At 45.2% G+C, this 22,240-nt stretch overlaps 2 protein-coding genes across 4 annotated transcripts in view; both read left to right on the forward strand.

The window, feature by feature from the left end:
* The window catches only part of LOC103734588 (phosphatidylinositol N-acetylglucosaminyltransferase subunit Y), a 31,346-nt gene extending 22,169 nt beyond the window's left edge, over positions 1–9,177 (forward strand). For all 3 annotated transcript variants that reach the window (XR_607285.3, XR_607286.3, XR_607284.3), the window contains 3 exons: positions 4,839–4,966; positions 5,989–6,046; positions 7,970–9,177. The gene's annotated coding sequence lies outside the window, so the exon portion shown is untranslated. The remainder of the gene's footprint in view (positions 1–4,838; positions 4,967–5,988; positions 6,047–7,969) is intronic.
* Positions 9,178–11,220: 2,043 nt separating this feature from the next.
* LOC103734589 (zinc finger protein 709-like) overlaps positions 11,221–22,240 on the forward strand; it is a 28,612-nt gene continuing 17,592 nt past the window's right edge. Inside the window, exon 1 of the mRNA XM_017798315.2 lies at positions 11,221–11,338. Coding sequence (XP_017653804.1) covers positions 11,336–11,338 — 3 coding nt within the window. The 5' untranslated portion in view covers positions 11,221–11,335. The remainder of the gene's footprint in view (positions 11,339–22,240) is intronic.

Here is a 22,240-nt window from a genome sequence, read left to right on the forward strand (position 1 = left end):
GTCTTTTTGAGACAGGGTCTCCCTGTAGCCCCACCTGTCCTGGAACTCACTATGTAGACCAGGCTGGCCTTGAACTCACAAAGATCCACCTTCCTCTGCCTCCCAAGTGCTGGGATTAAAGGTGTGCACCACCACGCCTGGCTATTTTTTTAAATTTTATTTTTTTATTATTTTTATTTTATGTGTATACATGCATTGCCTGCATGTAGGTAAGTGCACCTGTGTTGTGCAATGCCTGAGGAGGTCAGAAGAGGCTGTTGGATTTCTTGGAACTGGAGTTTACGGACAGTTGTTAGCTGCCATGTGGGTGCTGGGATTCGAATCTGGGTCTTCTGCAAAAACAACCAGTGTTCTTAACTGCTGAGCCATCTTTCCAGCCCCTGTGACTATTTATTTTTTATTCTATGTGTATGAGTGTTTTGTTGGCATGCATGTAAGCATACACATGCACGCAATGCATGAGGAGACCAGAAGAGGGCATTGGATCCCCTGGAACTAGAGTTATGGCTAGTGAGCTGCCATGTGGGTGCTGGGAATGGGACCTGGATCCTCTACAAGAGAAACAGTGCTCTTTATTTCTGAGCAGCCTCTCCAGCTCCCAGAGTCTTGATGTAAACAGGAAAATCTGTGAAGGTCAAGATGTATGTGCCCTGGAAAATTGTGGCACATTTGGGAATTCATTTCTTTAAAGCAACTGAACCCATCTGTCATTTCTTTATTTTGGGAGCCGAGGCTTGGGGGAGGGGCTGTTCTTGGTATGCCAAAAGAGGAATAATTTCCTGTGGCTATATAGGTGCCCTGTATCACCAGAGACTGACCTACAAGTGGGGTTATATTATAGCTCTCAAATACAGGTATTACAGAGGATTACAAAGCCTGAACCCCAAGTTTAGGAATGTGATTAACCAGTATGTGGCTTTCCCTTGAGAACTGGGGGTGGGGTTACTGCCAGGCTGCTTATCTGAGCAGAGTGGATGTCATATGTACTTTGTTCTCTTATTAATTAATCAATCAATTAATTAATTAATTAATTTTTAGACAGGGCCTCACTATGCAGCCCTGTCTGTCCTGGAACTCTCTATGGAACCCCAGCTGGCCTTAATCTTAGAGATTTGCCTGTCTCTGTCTCCCTAGTGCTGGAGTTAAAGGCGTGCACCACCACAGCAGGCAGGTCTCTACTGCTTTCTTTCTTTTTTTTTTTTTTTTTTTTTTTGGTCTTTTTGAGACAGGGTCTCCCTGTAGCCCCAGCTGTCCTGGAACTCACTATGTAGACCAGGCTGGCCTCGAACTCACAGAAATCCACCTGCCTCTGCCTCCCAAAAGAACAAAGTGTCCAGGTATAATGGCATATGCCCTTAATCCCAGCACTTGGGAGAGATGACTCAGTGGGTAAAGTGCTTGCCAAGTGAGTGTGAGGACCAGAACTCTGGGTGCAAGTGGGAGACCCTGTGTATAAACTTCCTGATGTAATCCCAGCACTGAGGAGGCTGAGGTAGGATTACTAATTTGAGAGAAACTCATTACTATGTGCAATAAATATATGCTAATAAAAAAATCAAAATAGTAGAGGTGGTGGTGGTGGTCGTGAATGCCATTAACCCCAGCACTCAGGATGCAGAAGCTGGTGGATCTTGTGAGTCTGAGGCCAGCCTGGTGTATATAGTGAGTTCCAAGCCAGCTGGGGCTACAGAGAGACCCTGTCTCAAAAACCAAAATAAGGGCTGGAGAAGTGACTCCGCGATTAAGAGCACTGGCTGCTCTTGCAGATGACCAGGGTTCAGTTCCTAGCACCTACATGGTGGCTAACAACCATTTATAACTCCAGTTCCAGGAGATCCAGTGTACTCTTCTGGACTCCACAGGCATTGCACACATGGGTGCATTTATTATATGCAGCCACATAAAATAAAAAGTAAAAAAAAACAGTAAAAAAACAAACCCCCAAATAAATAATAAAAGAATTTGAGACCAGCCTGGGCTAAATGAGACTCTGTCTCAAAAAAAGCGGGGGGCGTGGGCTTGGTCTGGAGAGAGAAGGAAAGGAAGGGATAAAAGGATCTGGAGATGTATCTAACTTGGGTGAATGCTTATCTAGCATACAGGAAGCCTGGGATTCTATCCCTAGCACATAAACCAAGACCAGTCTTTTTGTAAATACATGAAAGGAAGGGAGGAAGGGAGGGAGGGAGAAAGTAAAGAAGGAAAAACAAACACAGAAAAGACACTTGGTGCTGTGAACTTGAGAGGGGAACTTTCCCACTGGGAAAATGGAAAAACGAGACCAGAAATGTAGGTCTTTATTGTCAGCAGAGCTTGAAAAGGTAGTCCATTTGGAAACCTGGACAAGTATGTTCTCTTTGGGACTAAGGATGGATGCCAAACAAAGAAGACACCTGTCAACCTCTGGCCTCCTTGTGTACCCACATTACAGATGAGCACATGTATGCACTTATACTACCATACATGTAGAAAAAAGATCAGTAAGGAGAGATGGCTCTGCCATTAAGAGCACTAGGTTCTCTTGCAGAGGACCTGGGTTCAGTTCCCGGCATGTATGTTAGTGTATGACATGTGCCTGGAGGCCAGAAAAGGGTGTCAGATCCCCTGGAACTACAGTTACAGGCAGTTGTGAGCCACTATGTGGGTTCTGGGATTAGAACCCAGATCTCTACAGGAGCAGTAAGGACTGTTAACTGCTGAGCCATCTCTCCAGCCCTTGATACTGTTTTTAGAGATAGGGTATTACACTGTACCTCAAGCTGGCCTCCATCTCATTGTGCTAATCCTCCTGCTTCACACATTGAGTTTGAGTTTTTTTAAGGTATTTATTTTTTTATTATGGTATATATTGTATGTGTATGCATGCATGTGCACACATGTGTGTAAGCCAGCACAGCTTTCATGAGTCGGTTCTCTCCTAACACTGTGTGAGGCCTAGGGACTGAACTTAGGTTGTCAGGCTTGGTAACAAGTGCCTTGCCCGCTGAGCTCTTGCTCCTGGAACTCATGGCAATCCACTTGCCTCAGCCTCCTGAGTTCTGGGAATATATACGTCACTTGTTTTTTTTTTTTTTTTTTTTTTTTTGTGAGACAGGGTCTTACTCTGTAGCCCTGGCTGGTCTAGAACTAGCTATGTACACCAGGTTGATCTCAGATTCACAGAGCTTCACCTGCCTCTGCCTCCCAAGTGCTGAGAACTGTCTCATCAGCCCCTGTTTTTTTGGTTTGGTTTGGTTTGGTTGTTTGTTTTTTGGTCTTTACGATTTTTATTTTATGTATCGTCGTGCAATGCCCATGGAGGTCAGAAGGGGGCATTCAGTCCCCTCGAATGGGAGTTAAGGATGGTAGTCACCATGGTGGGTGCTGGGAATTGAACCCAGGTCCTGAATAAACTGCTCCTAACTGAGTGTGTTGTGTGAGGAGCAACTTTTTCTTTGAAAAAGAAAAGAACAAGGGAGTAAACACTATTAATAAGCCTTCATGCTAGGACACAGAGAATGATTTTAAAAATAAACACAACCATTGGATTGGTACTAAAAATATTACATTTCTGAGTTCTAAATGAAAATAATATTGATTAAAGCAAAGGCATCTAATAAATATTTGTTGATTCTTAAACTGAATGACTTGGCCAAATAAAAAATGACAAATGCATCCACATGTAGCCATTTTGTAACAAGTGTAAATTATTCCACTGATCCCTTTAACAAGCAAATATTTCGTCCTTAAGAGAACAGTTTCTTTAACCACTAGCAAAATATTGAATTCAAAATACTAAAAGGCACTAAAATAAATATATACATTGTCGAAATACACGGACATCATAAAAAGTGTGTTGGATGAGCTGTGGAAAAAGTGAGATTATTTTGATTTGATAACGAATAGTAACTTAACCAGAAAGTGAAGCTTTGTAAAGTCACATATGTACTTCTATATATCCATCATATTTGCAAGAAACAGATGATGGTAGTTTTGAAACAAAGGCTTGTGTCAAATTGCATTCCAGTCCTAAAATGTTTGCTTATTTTCCTGTTTTCTTTCTCTGGCAATTTGATTTCCAGAGTCAACCTACAGTAAGAAGTCTATACACCAACAACTTAACAACTTTTAAATCTTTAAGTAAACTTTTAGAAAACTTTTGAGAACATTCTTTACACCAGCGAACATTTTCACAGTTTAAAAAAATGCAAGTTGGCCGGGCGTGGTGGCACATGCCTTTAATCCCAGCACTCGAGGCAGAAGTAGGGAGATCTCTGTGAGTTCAAGGCCAGCCTGGTCTACATAGTGAGTTCCGGGACAGCTGGGGCGCACTTACATTCATGCAGGCAAAAACATTCATACACAAAAATAAAAATAAAATATAACAATATGCTGTGCATGGTGGCACATGCCTTTAATCCCAGTACTCGGGAGGCAGAGGCAGAGGCAGGCGGATCTCTGTGAGTTCAAGGCCAGCCTGGTCTACATAGTGAGTTCCAGGCCAGCTGGGGCTACAGGGAGACCCTGTCTCAAAAAGAACAGAAAAAAAGAAAAAGAAAAAAGAAAAAGGTTTGCTTTTGTTTATGTGTATGTGCATGTGAGTATATGTCCTATGTGTGCAGGTGCCCACAGGGGCCAGAAGAGGGCATCAGATCCCCTGGAGCTGAAGTTATTGGCAGTTGTAAGTTGCCTGATGTGAGTGCTGGGAACTGAACTCAATGGTTCCTCTGGAAGAATAGCTAGCTCTCTTAACCACTGAGCCATCTCCAGCCTCAGATGTGAATGTCTTATGGATTAAATGCAGATGTTAGGTGTTCTATGTGTATCTCCTTCTTGGAAACATGTCTGGTATGTTTCAGGACTTGGTGACCTTCGAGGATGTGACCATGAACTTTACCCAGGAGGAATGGGCTCTGCTGGATCCTTCCCAGAAGGACCTTTACAGAGAAGTTGTTGGGGGAAATCTTGATGAATTTGGCCTCTCTAGGTAAGGATGGCAACCTCTCTTTACTTACTCAATTAGACAACACATGTTCTTTTGGTCATCAATGCTGATCCAGGATTTGAACTATGAAAAAACAATACTTTGTTAAATAAAGAGCAATAAAAGCAGCAATTCATGAATCTAGAATAGATTTATTTATTATTATTATTATTTATTTATTTATTTTTGAGACAAGGTCTCTCTGTAGCTCCAGCTGGTCTGGAACTTGCTTTGTAGATCAGCTCTGTAGAGCAGGCTGGCTTCAAACTTGGAGCTCTATTTGCCTCTGTCTCCTGAGTGCTGGGGTTAAAGTCATGCCCCACCATGGCTGGCTTATTATTTTTTAAAATTCTTTTGATTTTTAAAATTTTATGTGTATGAATGTTTTGCTTGCATATAAGTGCACTTATGTTATGCAATGCCCACAGAGGCTAGAAGAGGGTGTCAGATACCCAGGAACTGAAGTTACAAGTGGTTGTGAGCACCATGTAGGTCCTGGGACTTGAACCAGGGTCCTCCACAAGAGCAGCCAGTGGTCTTAGCCAGTGCTCTTAACTGCTGAGCCCCCTGCATAGCCTGTTTTTTTTTTTTTTTTTTTTTTGGTCTTTTTGAGACGGTCTCCCTGTAGCCCCAGCTGTCCTGGAACTCACTATGTAGACCAGGCTGGCCTTGAACTCACAGAGATCCGCCTGCCTCTGCCTCCTGAGTGCTGGGACTAAAGGTGTGCGCCACCACGCCTGGCTTTCTTTTCTACGCCTGGCTTTCTTTTCTATTTTTAATGGTTGTGTGTGTGTGTGTGTGTGTCTATGTGTGGGTGCCCGAAGTGGCCAGAAGAGATCCCCTGGAACTGGAGTTACAGCTGGTTGTGAGCTGCCTGAAATGGGTGCTGGGAATTGAACTCAGGTCCTCCAAAAGAGCAGTATGCTCTTAACCAACCTGTAAGCCATCTCTCCAGCCCCAAACCTAGAATCTAATACATTTTTTCTAAGTTCTAATAATTTGACTTTTTTCCTTTTGCATTATAGGAGAAAAATGGAACCAGAACATTGAAGATTGGCACAGAAATCAGGGGAGAGTCTTAAGGTAACTTTCAGTGAAAACAGAAAGGAATGTCCCACAAAAGACTTTCAGGGCCTGGGGAGGCAGGTCAGTTGGTAAAGTGCTTGCTGTACAAGTATGAGGACCTGGGATTGAGCCCCAGACCCCACGTGGAAAGCTAGGAAGCTGCTGTGACATGCCCTTGTGATTCTAGTTCTGTGGAGGCAGAGACAAGCAGATCCCTGAGGCTTGTTGTTGAGTTCTGTGTAGACGTGAAAGACTGTCTCAGATGATAAGGTGACAGAGTGATGGAAGAAGACACCCAAAATTGACCTCTGGCCTCCCATGTACACACATGCACACATACACATATCCACACACAGCTCAATACACAGAATTTTAATTTGTCATAAATTTAAAAAATTAGCCCACTCGCTGGGCGTGGTGGCGCACGCCTTTAATCCCAGCACTCGGGAGGCAGAGGCAGGCGGATCTCTGTGAGTTCAAGGCCAGCCTGGTCTACATAGTGAGTTCCAGGACAGCTGGGGCTACAGGGAGACCCTGTCTCAAAAAGACAAAAAAGACAACAACAACAACAACAAAAAGCCCACTCACCTGCAGGTTCATTTATCTAAATTTGTTTCACATTTAATTTTTTTTTGTGTGTGTGTGTGTATGTGTGTGGGCCCTTGTGCACCATGGTTCGTGTATGGAAGTCAGAGGACAACTTTCAAGAGTTGATTCTCCTTGCATTATGTGGTGCAGGGGATCAAACTTAAGTCCTCAGGCTTAGCAGCAGATACCTTTACCAGTACACTGATCCATCTTGTTGCCTTTTTTTGAGACAGGGTCTCACATAGCCTAGGTTATCCTTCAACTCTCTTTATAGACAAAGATGACCTTGAACTTCTTGTCCTCTTGCTTGTACTTCCCTAGTGCTACCATACCTAGCATGAAATTTATTTAGTCAAAGTTTTCAAAAAAAATATTTTCATAAAAAATATTCAAAGCTGGGTGTGGTGGCACACACCTGTAGTCCCAGCACTTGGGAGGCAGAGGCAGGTGGATCTCTGTGAGTTCAGGTCCAACCTGGTCTACATAGTGAGTTCCAGGACAGCTGGGGCTATAGGGAGATCCTGTTTCCAAAAAAAAAGACCAAAAAAAAAAACCTAACCAAACAAACAATAAGTAATTTAAAAAGCACATACCCGTGAGATAGATGTTCAGTGTTTCCAGAATTGGAAACATTTATTAACGACTATAATTATGAATTATCACTGTTCTATTTATGAAATAGCATGCTGTCTGTTAAGCTAATATGAGGTACTTTTTACTGTTTTATTTAATATATGCAGCTAAGCCCCTGTGCAGAGCAGTCTGTTCACATGTTCTTTGTTCATTTTGTAGTACTGGATTGAGCCCTCGGGCCTCGTACTTGCTAGCTAGGGAAATGCTGCACCACTGAGTGATATCCTCAGGTCAGTCTCTATATTCAGACTAGGCAGACAGTTTATGCCCTCCCTGATAGCAGTAGAATGTAAATTTAAAAACCTTTGTATTTGCTTTTGTTTGCTGTTTGAGACAAGGTCTCCCTGTAGGCTGGCCTCAATCTCACAGAGATCTGCCTGCCACTGCTTCCCAAGTGCTGAGATTAAAGGCCTGTGCCACCACTTCCAGTTATTTTTACTTTTTAATAATGTGTGTGTGTTTGTATACGTGCACACGAATACAGGTGCACACAGAGACCGGAGGCATCAGATCCTCTTGAAGCTGGAGTTTTAGGTGGTTGTGAACCTCCTGACCTGGATGCTGGAAACTAAACTTGTGATCTCTGCAAGAGCAGTACAGGATCTTAACCACTGAGCCACTGCCCCCCAATATAAATATAAAATTGATGTGTATCAGTAAGTATGGACTTGTAAATAAGCCATTTACAGTGTGTTCTGATTTTTTTTTTTTTTTTAACAGCAACTATATTGTAGAAAAATGCAGTGACAGCAAAGAAAGTAGCCATTGTGGAGAAATCTTCAGCCAGATTCTTGACTGTGATCTGAACAAGAAAAGTCTCACCAGAGTAAAAACATGTGAATGCTGTGTATGTAGAACAGTCTTCATGCCTCATTCATCCAGTAATCCCATCAGTGCTCACAATGGACAGGAAGTACATGATTATGAATAAGCAATGTGAGAAAACCTTCAGTTACTACTACTCTACAAATTTATGATAGGCCTCACACTGGAGACAAACCCGGTGAGTGTCAGGAACGTGAGGAAGCCTTCCTTTCTTTTATCAGCCTTAGAGATATGTGGTAACCCATGCTGGAGGTGGACCCCATAAATGTAGTGTGTGGTGAAAAGGTTTGCAGTATCCCAGTTCACTTAGAATCCATGAAAGGATTCATTCTGGGGAGAAGCCATATCAGTGTGAACAGTGTGGGAAAGCCTTCAGCTGTGTAGGCTCAGTTCGGAGGCATCAAAGGATGCACACTGGTAAGAAACCCTACCAATGTAAGGTGTGTGGGAAGGCCCTCTGTTCTCTGTCAGGCCTTCAAGGACATATGATAAGGCACACTGGAGGTGGACCTTATAAATGCAAGGAATGTGCAAAAGTCTTTAACTCTCCCAGTGCACTTAGGAAACATGAAAGGAGCCACACAGGAGAGAAGCCTTTCCCATGTAAATACTGTGGGAAAGCCTTCATTTGTTCAACTTCAGTCTGAAAACATGAAAGGACGCACACTGGGGAGAAGCCCTGTGAGTGTAAGGAATGTGGGAAAGTCTTGTCTCTCACTCAGGCCTTCAAGGACACATGATCAGGCACACTGGTGATGGGCCTTATAAATGTAAATTTTGTGGAAAGGCCTTTGGTTCTCCCAGTGCAGTTCTAAGGCATGAAAGTGCTCATGAGTTTCTATGACTAAGGTGTGGGAATGCCTGGACCCCTTGTTCAGTCATTTGAGGACATGTGATCACTCACAGTGGGAAAAAAATCGTACAAAGTATAAGGCAACTGAGAAAACCTTTAAAGATCCTAGTTCAAGTACAGAAAAGAATTACACTGGAGAGGAACCCTGTTTTGGAAATGTGAGGAAACCATAAACTGTCAACGTTTATATGGAATGCATGAAAAGGCTCACACTGGGAAAAAACCTTATGAATAAAAAAGTGAACCCTTATTTTTTTCGTGTGTGTATATGTGTATGGGTAGCCAGAAGATATATAGAAGATGACTTCTCAAGCTAGGCATGGGACAGGCCTGTAATCCTATCACTTTGGAGGTGGAGGCAGGAGGATCAGGAGGTCATGGTGCTCTTTAGCTACTTAGCAAGTTGCCCTAGCATGGGCTATGTGAGATCCTGTCTAAAAGAAAAATTAAAGATGGATGGTTTCTCAAATTAGGGCCCAGGTGACACAGATTATGAGGACTGCTATGGGGAAGGTCTCAGGTGGAATATAAAACTGTGACAGGTAGGGCAGTAAGAGGCCCATGGGAATGACTATTTACAGTTCATTATTGTGGGTGTAGGCCTATGTGCCGTGATTCTAGTATGGAAATCAAAAGACAACTTTGAAGAGCTGGAGAGATGGCTCAGTGGTTAAAAGCAGTTCTTGTAGCAGACCTGGGTCTGACTTCCAGCACCCGCATGGCAGCTCTGGCCTCTTCTAGTATCCCCAGTATACATACATACATACATACATACATGCAGGCAAAACACCTGTAGACATAAAATATAGTCATTAAAAAAAGATAACTTTGACCAGTGGTATACACCTTTAATCCCAGCACTCAGGAGGCAGAGGCAGGTGGATCTCTGTGAGTTCAAGGCCAGTCTGGTCTACATAGTGAGTTCCAGTGAGCTGGGGCTACAGGGAGACCCTGTCTCAAAAAGACAAATAAATTAAATAAATAAATAAATAGATAGATAGATAATAAATAAATAAATAAATAAATAAATAAAATGAGAGGGGACTGGAGCAACTGCAGATAACTACAGCTCCAGGGGATCTGATGCCCTCTTCTGGTCTTTAGAGGCACCTGCATTCACATGCACATACCCACACACAGACCCACTCACATACACATAATCAAAAAGTGGTAAAATAGGGGCTAGAGAGATGGCTCAGTAGTTGAGAGCACTGGCTGCTCTTGTGGAAGACCCAGGCTCCATTCCCAGCACCACATGTGGGTTCACAACCAGCTGTAGTTCCAGTTTCAGGGGCTCCAACACCCTCTTCTGGCCTCTATGGCACCATGCACACATGTGGTGCAGACATATATGCAAGCAAAACACCCATACGTATATAAAATTTTAAATATTTTTTTAAAAATAACAAGAGAACCAGAGTTTGGATGCCCAGAACCACATAAATGTCAGGTGGCCTGATTGCACTGCAAAGAGAGTGTTAACAGAAAGAAAAGCTGTTGTTAGATAAAAGATTAGTAGTTAAAACAACCAAAGTATTTTTTTTCTTCCACCAGTATTGGAGACCAAATCCAGCATGCCAACAAGTGTTCTGCTTTAAAATACACAAATATAGGCTGGAGAGCTGGCTTAGCAGCTAAGAGCATTGACTGTTCTTGCAGAGGACCTGGGTTTGGCTCCTAGCACCCAGATAACAGTTCACAACACTCTGACTCCAGTTCCAGGGAATCTGATGCCCTCTTCTGGCTTCTAGCATTGTACACATGTAGTGCATGTACATACATGCAGACAAGACACTCACACATAAAACAAACAAAAATACCCAAATAATGTTTGAGACAGGGTCTCACCATGTATCCCTGGCTGGCCTGGAACTCTCTATGTAGACCAGGTTAGCCTTGAATTTTCAGAGATCTGCTTGCCTCTGCCTCCTGAGTACTGAGATTAAAGGCTGTGCCACCAGGACGGACACAACTGCCTTTCTTTACCTGCTGAGCCATCTGCCGGGCCCTATTTATTTCATTTTACTTTAACGTGGCCCCTTGCTTTGTTCAAAAAGCCTCTTACTTTATCCAGAAACATTCAGAAGGAGCAGACACCAATCAATGACCAGTCCAGGGTTGCAGAATAAACTCCGGTTAAAAAGCAAAAAAACAAAACCAAAAAACAAAAATCCCCTGCAGGAGACAGACTCCAGGCCCCAGGCTCAGCTGTCTGTGGGACACAGGGGGCGTGTCCATGTGAGCTAGCCAATCGGAGACGCCAGCGGAAACGGTGGGCGGGGCAGGGCTTTGCGCCGCTGCGACAGAGGGCAGGTGGGATTCAGCGCCTGTGCCCGGTCTTTGCCGCCAAGGGCTGGAGGGGCCTCCTGCAACGTTGCAGCCACGGGGTCTTGGGGGAGAAGCTGGGAATGGTAAGTGAGCCGGAGACAGGGAGGGGCAGTTGGAACCAGTCGATTCCCACCCGCAGTGATGGCAAGCCGGCCTCCCTGCTTCGGCTCCTGCGTGGGCGTTGGTTGCTGGCTCCGCCCGCCCGGCCCGGCCCGGCCCGGGTCCGGTCATCTGCAGCCGGCCCCCCTCTGCCCTACGGGGTCCTGTCTAGTTCCTTCACCGGAACTTGGGCTCAGCTGTGGGGTCGGTTTGCTCAAGGAGCTGCGGTGTCAGGGTCCTCAGCCCGTCCACGTTTCCCTCCCACCCGGGACCCGTTTCCCTCCAAGTTCTCCGAATGTAGGGGCAGCAGGGTCCTGTGTCTCTGCTAAGCTCCTCTGCATTCCCAAATGCCACCCTCCCTCTTCCAGTAGACTACGAGTTGTGTTAGCTGTTTGTCAACAGTGGTGTATTTCAACCAGAGAGATTATTTTGTTCGCGATACGGTCTCACTATATAGGTCGGACAGGCTACAAGCTCACAGAGATCCACCTGCCTCCACCTGCCAGAGAGACCTTTCATTATTATTTTAACACAGGTGGTCTATATTTCCTTTTCCTTTTTCAAGATTTAACTTGTGACTTTTTCTTTTTGCATTTATTTATTATTTATTTGTTATGTGGGTGAGTTGGAGTCTTGTCACAACAAGTGTGTGCAGGTCAGAGGATAACTTGCTGGAGTTGGGAGACCTTTCCACCCTGTGGGTTCTGGAGATCGAACTCAGGTTGTCAGACTTTGTGACAGGTGCCCTTAACTTGCTGAGCCATCTCACTGGCCCCAAGATGATTATATATATATATATATATATATATATATATATATATATATATATATATATATATATATATATATATATATATATATATATATATATATATAATTTTTAAGCCGGGCGTGGTGGCACACGCCTTTAGTCCCAGCGCTCGGAAGGCAGAGGCAGGTATCTCTGCGAGTTCAAGGCCAGCCTGGTCTACATAGTAAGTTCCAGGTCAGCTTGGGCTACATGGAGACCCTGTCTCAAAAAGACCAAAAAAAATTATTTTTAATGATGTGTATGTATATAAGTCTGTGTACATGAATGTGTGTGCCCAAGGACGCCAAAGGAGTAGGTCACCTGGAATTGGAGTTAGAGGTGGTGGTGTGCTGCTAGAAACCGAACTTGAGCCGTCTTTCCAGACCCCTCTGTGCTATTTTGTTTGTTTTTTGAGACAGGGTCTCATTATGTAGTCCTGGCTAGCCTGGAACTCCTCTGTAGACTGAATGCTGGGACTAAAGGTGTACACCACCACACCAGCTCTGTTACTGTGTTATGAGAGGAAAGCAAATAGTAAATACTGGAAAGTGTTTTAAATCGTTGTCTCCTGTTGGTATCTTTCCTGGATATGGAGGACATCTATGGTGTGGATTGAATTGACGTTCTTCTTTGCATTCGTGTGTGTGTGTGTGTGTGTGTGTGTGTGTGTGTGTGTAAAAAAAAAGAGAGAGAGAGAGAGAGAGAGAGAGAGAGAGAGAGATATTCTGTCAGTACTTCCTGTCCTTGAATTTATATAACTTATCTGAGATCTAGGGCCAGCCTGGTCTACATAGGGAGTTCCGGGCCTGCTGGGGCTACAGGGAGACCCTATCACAAACAAACAAAAATAAATAACAATAAAAACTAGAAAATAAACTTTGCCGGAAAATGTAAAGTTTTTCCAAAGGTTGATAATGCCTTTCTCTTACTACTCTGAGGGTGACTGTCCCAGCCTTGCCTTTTTGCTCAGTCTTTGCAGGCAAAGCCTGAACTGCACCTGCCTTTTCTTTCAGGGAGCACAGACCTGGCATTGCGCTAAAGACATGTTCCTCAGAGGACATTTCATTCAAGCATATACTACTGAAAAAATACAACTTACAAAAATGCATAGGGACTGGAGAGCTGGCTCAGCGGTTAAGGGCACTGGCTTCTCTTGCAGAGACCTGGGTTTGGTTCCAGTACCAGACGGCGCCTACAACTGTCTATAACTCCAGTTCCAGGGGATCTGATGCCCTCTTGCCTCCAAAGGCATTACACGCACATGGTACAGTTATACAGGCAAGCAAAATACTCATGCACATAAAATAAAAACTAAAAAATTGTTTTCAAAAATTTATTTTTATCATTTTAAATCATGAATGTGTGTGTGTGTGTGTGTGTGTGTGTGTGTGTATGTATATGTGTGTGGTGCTGGAGATTGAACCCATGGCCTATCACATGTTAGGCAAGTGCTTTGTCACTAAATCATATCCTCGGTTCTTTATTTTTAATTTAAAAAATTTTTATTTTTAATTTTATGAGTATGAGTATTACTGCATGCATGTGTGTAAGTGCACTCATGTTATGCAGTACCTGAGGAAGTCAGAAGAGGGTGTCAGAGCTCCTGGAACTGGAGTTACAGATGGTTGTTAGTTGCCATGTGGGTGCTGGGAATCAAACCCGGGTCCTCTGCAAGAGCAGCTGGTGCTCTTAACCTCTGAGCCATCTCTCCAGCCCCCTCCCTTTTTTTTTTTTTTTTAAAGTTTTGAGGCAGGATCTTGATAAGTTACTCAGGCTGATCCTGAGCTATTCATCTTGTTTGCTAAGTACCTGGGATTACACATGTGTGCCACCACTTTTTTTTTTTTTTTTGTGACAGGGTCTCCCTAGAGCCTGCCTCTGCCTCCAGAATCTGGGATTAAAGCCATGTGCTACCACACCAGTCAGAAGGGGGTGTTTTATGTGTGTTGTTTGTGTCTAATGCTTGTATACTGTTGTTCAAGTCTACTGTTGACTAAAACTAACCAGCATAGTCCCATCAAGTTGTCAATAAAGATTAACCATCATATCTTTGTATTCAAGTATTAATGATTTCTTCCATTTCTTTTAAAAATATTTTATATATTTAAAATATTTTTTACATTTTTAATTTTTTGTATTTTTTATGTGTATGCATGTATTGCCTTGCATGTATGTAAGTGCATCTGTGTTGTTCAGTGCCCAAGGAGGACAGAAAAGGGCATTGGATCCCCTGAAACTGGAGTTACGACAGTCGTTAGCTGTCATGTAGGTGCTGGGATATGAACTCAGGTCTTCTGCAAGAACAGCCAGTGTTCTTAACTGCTTGTTACAACTGTTGTTAGCTGCCATGTAGATGCTGGGATTCAAACCCAGGTCTTCTCCAAGAACAGCCAGTGTTCTTAACTGCTTGTTACAACAGTTGTTAGCTGTCATGTAGGTGCTGGGACATGAACTCAGGTCTTCTCCAAGAACAGCCAGTGTTCTTAACTGCTTGTTACAACAGTTGTTAGCTGTCATGTAGGTGCTGGGATATGAACTCAGGTCTTCTGCAAGAACAGCCAGTGTTCTTAATTGCTTGTTACAACAGTTGTTAGCTGCCATGTAGGTGCTGGGATATGAACTCAGATCTTCTCCAAGAACAGCCAGTGTTCTTAACTGCTTGTTACAACAGTTCTTAGCTGCCATGTAGGTGCTGGGATTCGAACCCAGATCTTCTCCAAGAACAGCTAGCGTTCTTAACTGCTGAGCCATCTCTCCAGTCCCTATTTTGTTATTTTTGTGTATTTTATGTGTATGAGTGTTAATGCCTGCATGTATGCACCTGTGTCTTGCAATGCCTATGGAGGTCAGAAGAGGGCCTGGAACTGGAGTAACAGATAATTGTTAGCCACCATGTGGGGTGGGTGCTAGGATTCAAACCTAGATCTTCTGCAAGAAAAGCCAGTGCTCTTAAATGTTGTGCCATCTCTCCAACCCCAATTAAAAAAAAATTTTTTTTTTTCATCTTTTTGAGACTGGGTCTCCCTGTAGCCCCAGCGGTCTGGAACTCACTATGTAGACCACACTGGCCTTGAACTCACAGAGATCCACTTGGCTCTGCCCCTGGAGTGCTGGGATTAAAGGCATGTGCTACCACACCCAGCTTAATTTAAAAAAATTTTGTTTTATGTGTCTGAGTGTTTTGCCTGTGTGTATGTAAGTGCACCACATGCATGCAATACTTGCAGAGGTCAGAAGAGGCCATTGGATCCCCTGGAGCTGGCCTTACAGGCAGTTGTTAGCTACCATGTGAGTTCTGGGAACCAAATCTGGATTCTCTGCAAGAGGGGCCAATGCTTTTAACTACTGAACCATCTCTCCAGCCCAAGAAATAGTTTTTTTTCTATTTTTTTTCTTATACTGTAGGTCTTGTTTTGATAAAAATTTCCCCTCATCCATTGTCTCTTAGGTTGGTTCTTCCAAAATTGACATTTTATAGATATCAGTGAAGAATGAACTTTGTGAGAAAGCATTGCCAAAGATAAACAAGTCTTAGACCCACTACTGCTGTCTTCTGTAGACAGTTCTGTGGACTTGGAGCAAGTGCCACAGGTCTGTGTTCCGTGAATAACCATAGCTGATGTAAGCAGCCCATTTGACTGCCTGGATCACCAACCTGCAGGATATGAAAGTTCTTCTGGTCCTTTATACCAAATAGTTAAACTCTTGACAGGTGGCTGGAGAGATGGCTCAGTGGTTAAGAGCACTGAATGCACTGAGGTGTGGTAGTGCATGCCTTAATTCCAGCAGGGAGGCAGAGGCAGACTGTGAGTTTGAGGCCAGCCTGGTATATATAGTGAGTTCTAGGCCAGCTGGGGCTACAGGGAGACCCTGCCTGAAAAAGACAAAAAACCCCAAAAATACTGAATACTCTTGCAGAGGACCCTGAAGAGCCAGAATGCTCTGACTCCATTTTGGCTAGCTTCTTTAGACAAGCCCAGAAAAGCTCAGGCATAGTGTACATGTAAAAGCCTTATAAGGTATGAACAAAAACTTCTGACTCTAAAAGATACTAGTCAGCCCTGAAGACAGCCCCTATCAATCAAGACTTTCCCCGTGCACAGGATATGGGGACATCCAATTATTTTAAAAAATGCTTGGCGTGCATAGGTTTCTATGAAGTGCCCCAATAAAAGCTCCTGCCTGCTATTGTTCAGGGCCAGACTCCATATTTGGCTTGTGAAGTCTGTGCCTGGCTAGCCGCCATTTGGTTGTCTTTTTTTTCTCTTTAAATTCTTAAATTTTTGTATAGTCATTTTGGGTATCTGTGGGAAATTATTCTCGATTCTTGAACCCTAACATTGTGGGGGCTCGTCCGAGATTCGAGAATAGAGACCCCCCCCCAGACCCACAGACGTGCCACCGGAGCCAGCCTTGGTAAGTTCTGCCTGCCTCTGTCTGTCTGTCTGTCTCTCTGTCTCTGTCTCTCTCTCTGTCTGTCTGTCTGTCTGTCTGTCTATCTGTCTGTCTCTGTCTTGCTTTTTGGTAGTCCGGACATCCTGGGGCTCAATGGAGATCAGGTGGATGCGCTATTGATCCCAGAGCTAGAGGAGAATGGGGGACACCCCGACTCCTCTTCTGTTGAGGAGTCGTGCTCCCATCTGACATGGAATCCAGGTGGGGCTGGCCCAGAGTCTTGGCCCAGTCTGACGGGGAATCTGGGCTGGCCAAATCTTTTTGGGAAAGGAACAGGGGCAGCCTTCTTGGCTGACCCCGTGCGCTGCGAGATTTTCATTTCTCCCTCTAGGGAACTGCCATCTTGTACTGTCCTCACCCTCTGCTTGGAGCTCCGCCTTGTCTATTGACTTTCCATCCTACTTCTCATTCTCATCCCTCTCCTTATATTCTTTTTTCTTGAAGCTTATCCCATGATGGGCCAGAAAGTCTCATCATCTTCAGCTCCCCTTGATCTAGTTCTTAGTCATTTTCAGGACTACAAATGAGCAGCTTCGAATGTGTCTGGACTTTGTGTCAATCCAACCCGCCTCCAGACCCTCTGCTCTGCACCATCGAACGGCCCTCCTTTGAAGTCGAATGGCTACCTGAAGAGTCCTTTAACCTCTCCCTCATCTACAGGGTTCAAGGAGTTATCTTCGGGGAACCGGGACACCCTGACCAGATCCCATACATCTTAGGTTGGTGATGCCTGGTTGCTGCCCCCACTGACTGGCTGCACCCCTTACTGCTGCCCCTGCCATCAGGGCCTAAGGAGCCAGCCACTTTGCTTCCCCTGAAGAAGTTCAGATCAAAAACCCATCGGGGCCTGAGGTCCTTCCCTCGGCACCAGAGGAAGATTTCCTCCCGCCACCTTATGGGGCCCCAGTGAGTGCTCAGGATAGGCCTAGGGAATGCAGGTCACGAGCATCTTCCTCTTCTTCCAGTCCTTCCTGGTCTCTGTCCTCAGCCCCCATGGCTGAGCCAGCACCTCCCATGGCCAAGCCCAGCCCAATGCACACTTGCTCAAAGGGGCAGGGGAGAATTGTGCAAGCTCTTCCCCTGAGCGAGATTGGACCCCCAAGGGAGGATGGAATTTTCCCAGTAGTCTACTTTCCCTTTTCTACTAGTGACTTGTATAATTGGAAGTTACAGACTCCCTCCTTCACAGAGAAGCCTTAGGCCCTAATTTCCTTCCTGGATACCATTCTTTTTACCCACCAACCCACTTGGGATGATTGCCAACAGTTATTAAATAGCCTGTTCACCACCAAAGAACAGAACCGCATCCTTCGGGAATGCAGACATGCGGTCCCTGGAAATGATGGGCGACCGACAGAGAATGAGGATTTGATTGCAGCTGCTTTCCCTCTCACGTGCCCAACAGAGGGGTGGGACTATAATATCCCTGAAGGTAGGGAACACCTAAAGGTCTATCACCAGATTCTTATGGGGGATTTCCGGGCAGCTGCTAGGTGCCCCACCAATTTGTTTAAGGTCAGTCAGGTGATGCAGGGAAGGGGTGAATCTCCTGGAGCGTATCTGGTACGCCTGTTAGAGGCTTTCAGAACTTATACTCCCATAAATTCAGAGGCCCCAGAGAATCAGATAGCCATCAATATGGCTTTCGTAAATCAGGCAGCTCCAGACATAAAACAAAAACTTCAAAAACTGGAAGTTTTTGAGGGCAAAAACATTTATGAGCTGATGGCAATGGTGAACAAGGTATTTAACAACAGAGAAACCCCTGAAGAAAGACAAACAAAAGGGCTGGCTAGGATATTGTTGGCTGAAAGAGCAATGAATCCCAAATGGGGGGACCGACCCTCTATGAAAAAGGGAACCCGAGCCCCACAACCCCCACAGGAAGGTCGGCCCTGCCTAAAAAGAGAGCAGTGCGCATCCTGTAAGCATCTGGGCCACTGGGCTAGGGAATGTCCTCAAAGGATGAGATCCCAGCCTCCCTCCAAGCCCAAGATCCTCGAGTTGGCAAACCTAGAAAACTGAAGGGGCCTGGGCTTGGCGAACCTCCACCACGAGCCCTGGGTGATGCTGCAGGTGGAGGGATGAGCCATCGACTTCCTACTTGACACTGGAGCACAATATTCAGTTTTAAAAGAGCCTATGGGAAAATTGACCAATAAACACACCTGGGTGCAAGGAGCCATGGGAATTGCTCAGCACCCTTGGACTACCAAAAGGGAAGTAAACTTAGGTAAAAAGATAGTTTCACACTCCTTTATGATGGTCCCAGCATGCCCATATTCCTTATTGGGTAGAGATTTGCTAAGTAAAATGAAGGCTCAAATCCATTTCTCTGGGAGAGGACCTCCTGATGTGACTGTACCAGATGCAGCCTATATCCTAGGCTTACAACTAGAAGAAGAATAGAGAGTGCATGCCCCACCCCCTCAAAAGAGTCTGACTGCTGTCCTCAAGGACCTCCAGGCAGCAATCCCTGGAGTCTGGGCGGAAACTAACCCCCCAGGGAAGGCCATCCAACAGCCACCAATAATGGTGACTTTAAAAACTAATGCTCAGCCTGTAAAACAGTACCCAATGACTCTCGAAGCTGGGGCAGAAATTATCAAACATATAAACCTCCTTAGGGAGTTTGGTATTCTGGTTCCATGCCAATCTCCATGGAACACCCCTCTGTTACCTGTCAAGAAACCGGGGACTAATGATTTCCACCCAGTGCAGGATTTGAGAGAAGTTAACAAGAGGGTAGAGGATATCCACCTTACAGTCCCCAATCTGTATACCCTGCTGAGCTCACTGTCTCCGGGGAGAAGAGTCTATACTGTTCTAGATCTCAAGGACGCCTTCTTTAGCCTGACCTTGGCAAAGGAAAGTCAACCCATCTTTGCCTTTGAGTGGCGAGACCCAAACCAGGGGTTTAATGGATAACTCACTTGGATGTGACTGCTACACAGGTTCAAGAACTCCCCCACAATCTTTGATGAGGCTCTACACCAGGACTTGCAGGAGTATTGGGCCTTGCACCTGGGAGTAAGCCTCCTAGAGTATGTAGATGACCTGTTAATTGCCACTGAGGATGAAGACACTTGTCTTCAGGCCACCAGAGATTTGCTCCTGACCTTGGACCAATTGGGGTATAAGGTCTCTGCCAAGAAGGCTCAGCTCTGTGCCACAGAGGTATGTACTTGGGGTACATATTAAGGGATGGGCAGAGGTGGCTGTATCCAGCCAGAAAACAAACCATTATGGGAATTCCAAGCCCGAGATCCTGCAGGCAGTTGCAAGAGTTCTTGGGATCGGCAGGCTTCTGCCGTCTCTGGATACCCTTGTATGAAGCCACTCAAGGAAATGAGTCATCCTTCCTGTGGACTGAGACTCAGAAGAGGGCCTTTCAAGAAATTAAGAAGGCTTTATTGCAGGCACTGGCCTTGGCTCTGCCAGATATCCATAAGCCCTATCAGCTCTTTGTTGATGAGCGAGTGGGAATAGCAAAAGGAGTTCTGACCCAAATGCTCGGGCCTTGGAAGAGACCTGTGGCTTGCTTGTTGAAAAAGCTTGGTCCCGTGGCCTTGGGATGGCTGGGCTGCCTCAGAATTATCACAGCCATGGCCTTATTGGTTAAAGATGCAGATAAGCTCATGCTGGGACAGCCCCTTGTGGTCACCACCCCTCACTCGATTAAGGGGGTCCTTAAAAATCCCCCCGACAGACGGATGACAAATGCTTGGTTGACACATTATCAGGCCTTGCTCCTTAATCCCCCTCGCATGCAGTTCCTCTCCAGCACCGCTCTCAGTCCTGCCACTTTGCTGCCAGAACCGGATCTTGAGGTCCTGCATGACTGCCTGGAGGTACTCTGCAGCTTACACAGGACTCGGGAAGACCTGATGGATGTTCCATGGCCCCACCCAGACTTAATTCTGTAAATGGATGGAAGTAGCTTCATTAAGGAAGGAACCAGGTACGCGGAGGTGGCAGTCGTCAGTCCATCACGGACAGTATGGGCCTCTTCCCTACCAGTTGGGACCTCTGCCCAGAGGGCTGAAATAATTGTCCTGACTCAGGCCTTAAAGCTAAATAAAGACCAGACTGTTAATATTTTCACTGATAGCCATTATGCTTTCGCTATGGCTCATGTCCACGGGGCTATATACAAGGAGAGGGGGCTCCTGGCAGCAGAAGGAAAGACTATCAAAAATAAACACGAGATCTTGGAACTCCTGGAGGCCATATGGTTACCAAAGAGACTTGCCACTGTCCATTGTCTGGGGCACCAAAAAGGGGATTCAGCTGGAGACACAGGGAAACAGGAGAGCAGACCTAGAAGCCAGAGAAGCGGCCCTGAAAGCCTCAAACTCACTGGTTATTCTGCCTGAACCCCTCTTGCCAGAAGAGCCCTCCTACTTAGCTGAGGACAATCAAGATTTAACTTCCCTGAAAAATACCAAGATCAAGAATGGATGGAGATATACCTCTGATGGGAGGCTCATTCTGCTGCATAAGCTGGCAGAGGACTTAAAATATAAACTTCACAAAGGGACCCACCTAGGAAAGAGAAAGTTACGGGAACTCCTGATTCCATACCACATTTTCGATTTAACCAAAATGCTTGAGAGCTGTCTTTCCAGATGTCACTCCTGCCAGGTTACTACCAAGAGAAAAAGTCATGCTCCCAGCCAGAAGGGAGAGGGGTACTGCGCCTGGCGTCCATTGGGAGGTGGACTTCACTGAGGTAAAACCTGGCAGGTATGGCTATAAATATCTCCTAGTTTTTGTATATACATTTTCAGTGCCGTGCCTCTGTCCCGCCATCGAGTCAGGACGTGGGACTCAGCGATGGGGGCTGAGGAGGGGTAAGTGCACCGCTCACCTGTTCATCCACCTCCCAGAGACTCTCAGATGCAGCAGGGAGTTTAGTCAGGCAGGAACTCCTTTATTACAAGCGTTTACAGAGTTTATAAGGGCAAGAACCACAATCATTAGCCCAGGCGGGAACTCATCCTCCAATCCTTTAGAAGGTCATGTCGATCACGCAGGCTCCTTTCAGTGTACTACTATGGTGAGCACGAGGTGCTCATGTGCTCTCCTCCTGGTTAGCCTCCAATCACCTATACTTCCTCTTATCTTTGTCCATGGCCCTACTGCTTAGCTCCTCCTTCCACTGAGGCGATCGGCGCCATTTTGAACACAGTGTCCCTACATCTTCCCCTTTTTGTTTTATTAACCGGGGGCAGCACCTTCCTGGTAACCAGTCAGACCTTGGGTTAGGTGAACCGGTGACAACCTTGGTTTAGGTGTATATCTCCTGTATGGGGGAGGTAGGGAACCAGTCATAATGGACACGTATTGCCATAGCTTGTACTTGTGCTATTTGTCCTTGAATCATTTTCATGACTCGGGCATAGACACATGGCCCGAAGGTGCAAACAAGGGTGAGGACCACTAAGGGCCCCAGCAGTGTTGAGACTAGCGTGGTCAGCCAGGGAGAGGTGTTAAACCATTGTTCAACCAGGGATTGGTCCCTTTGGGTAAGTTTATTGTTAATTTTTTTTGACTTTATCTAAGTTTTTTTGTGACTATCCCCGAATGGTCAACATAGAAGCAGCATTTTTCTCCCAGTGCTAGGCACAACCCTCCTTGT

The sequence above is a fragment of the Nannospalax galili genome, unplaced genomic scaffold (genome assembly GCF_000622305.1).
Source record: "Nannospalax galili isolate Female #2095 unplaced genomic scaffold, S.galili_v1.0 scaffold1436, whole genome shotgun sequence".
Classification (NCBI taxonomy): domain Eukaryota; kingdom Metazoa; phylum Chordata; class Mammalia; order Rodentia; family Spalacidae; genus Nannospalax; species Nannospalax galili.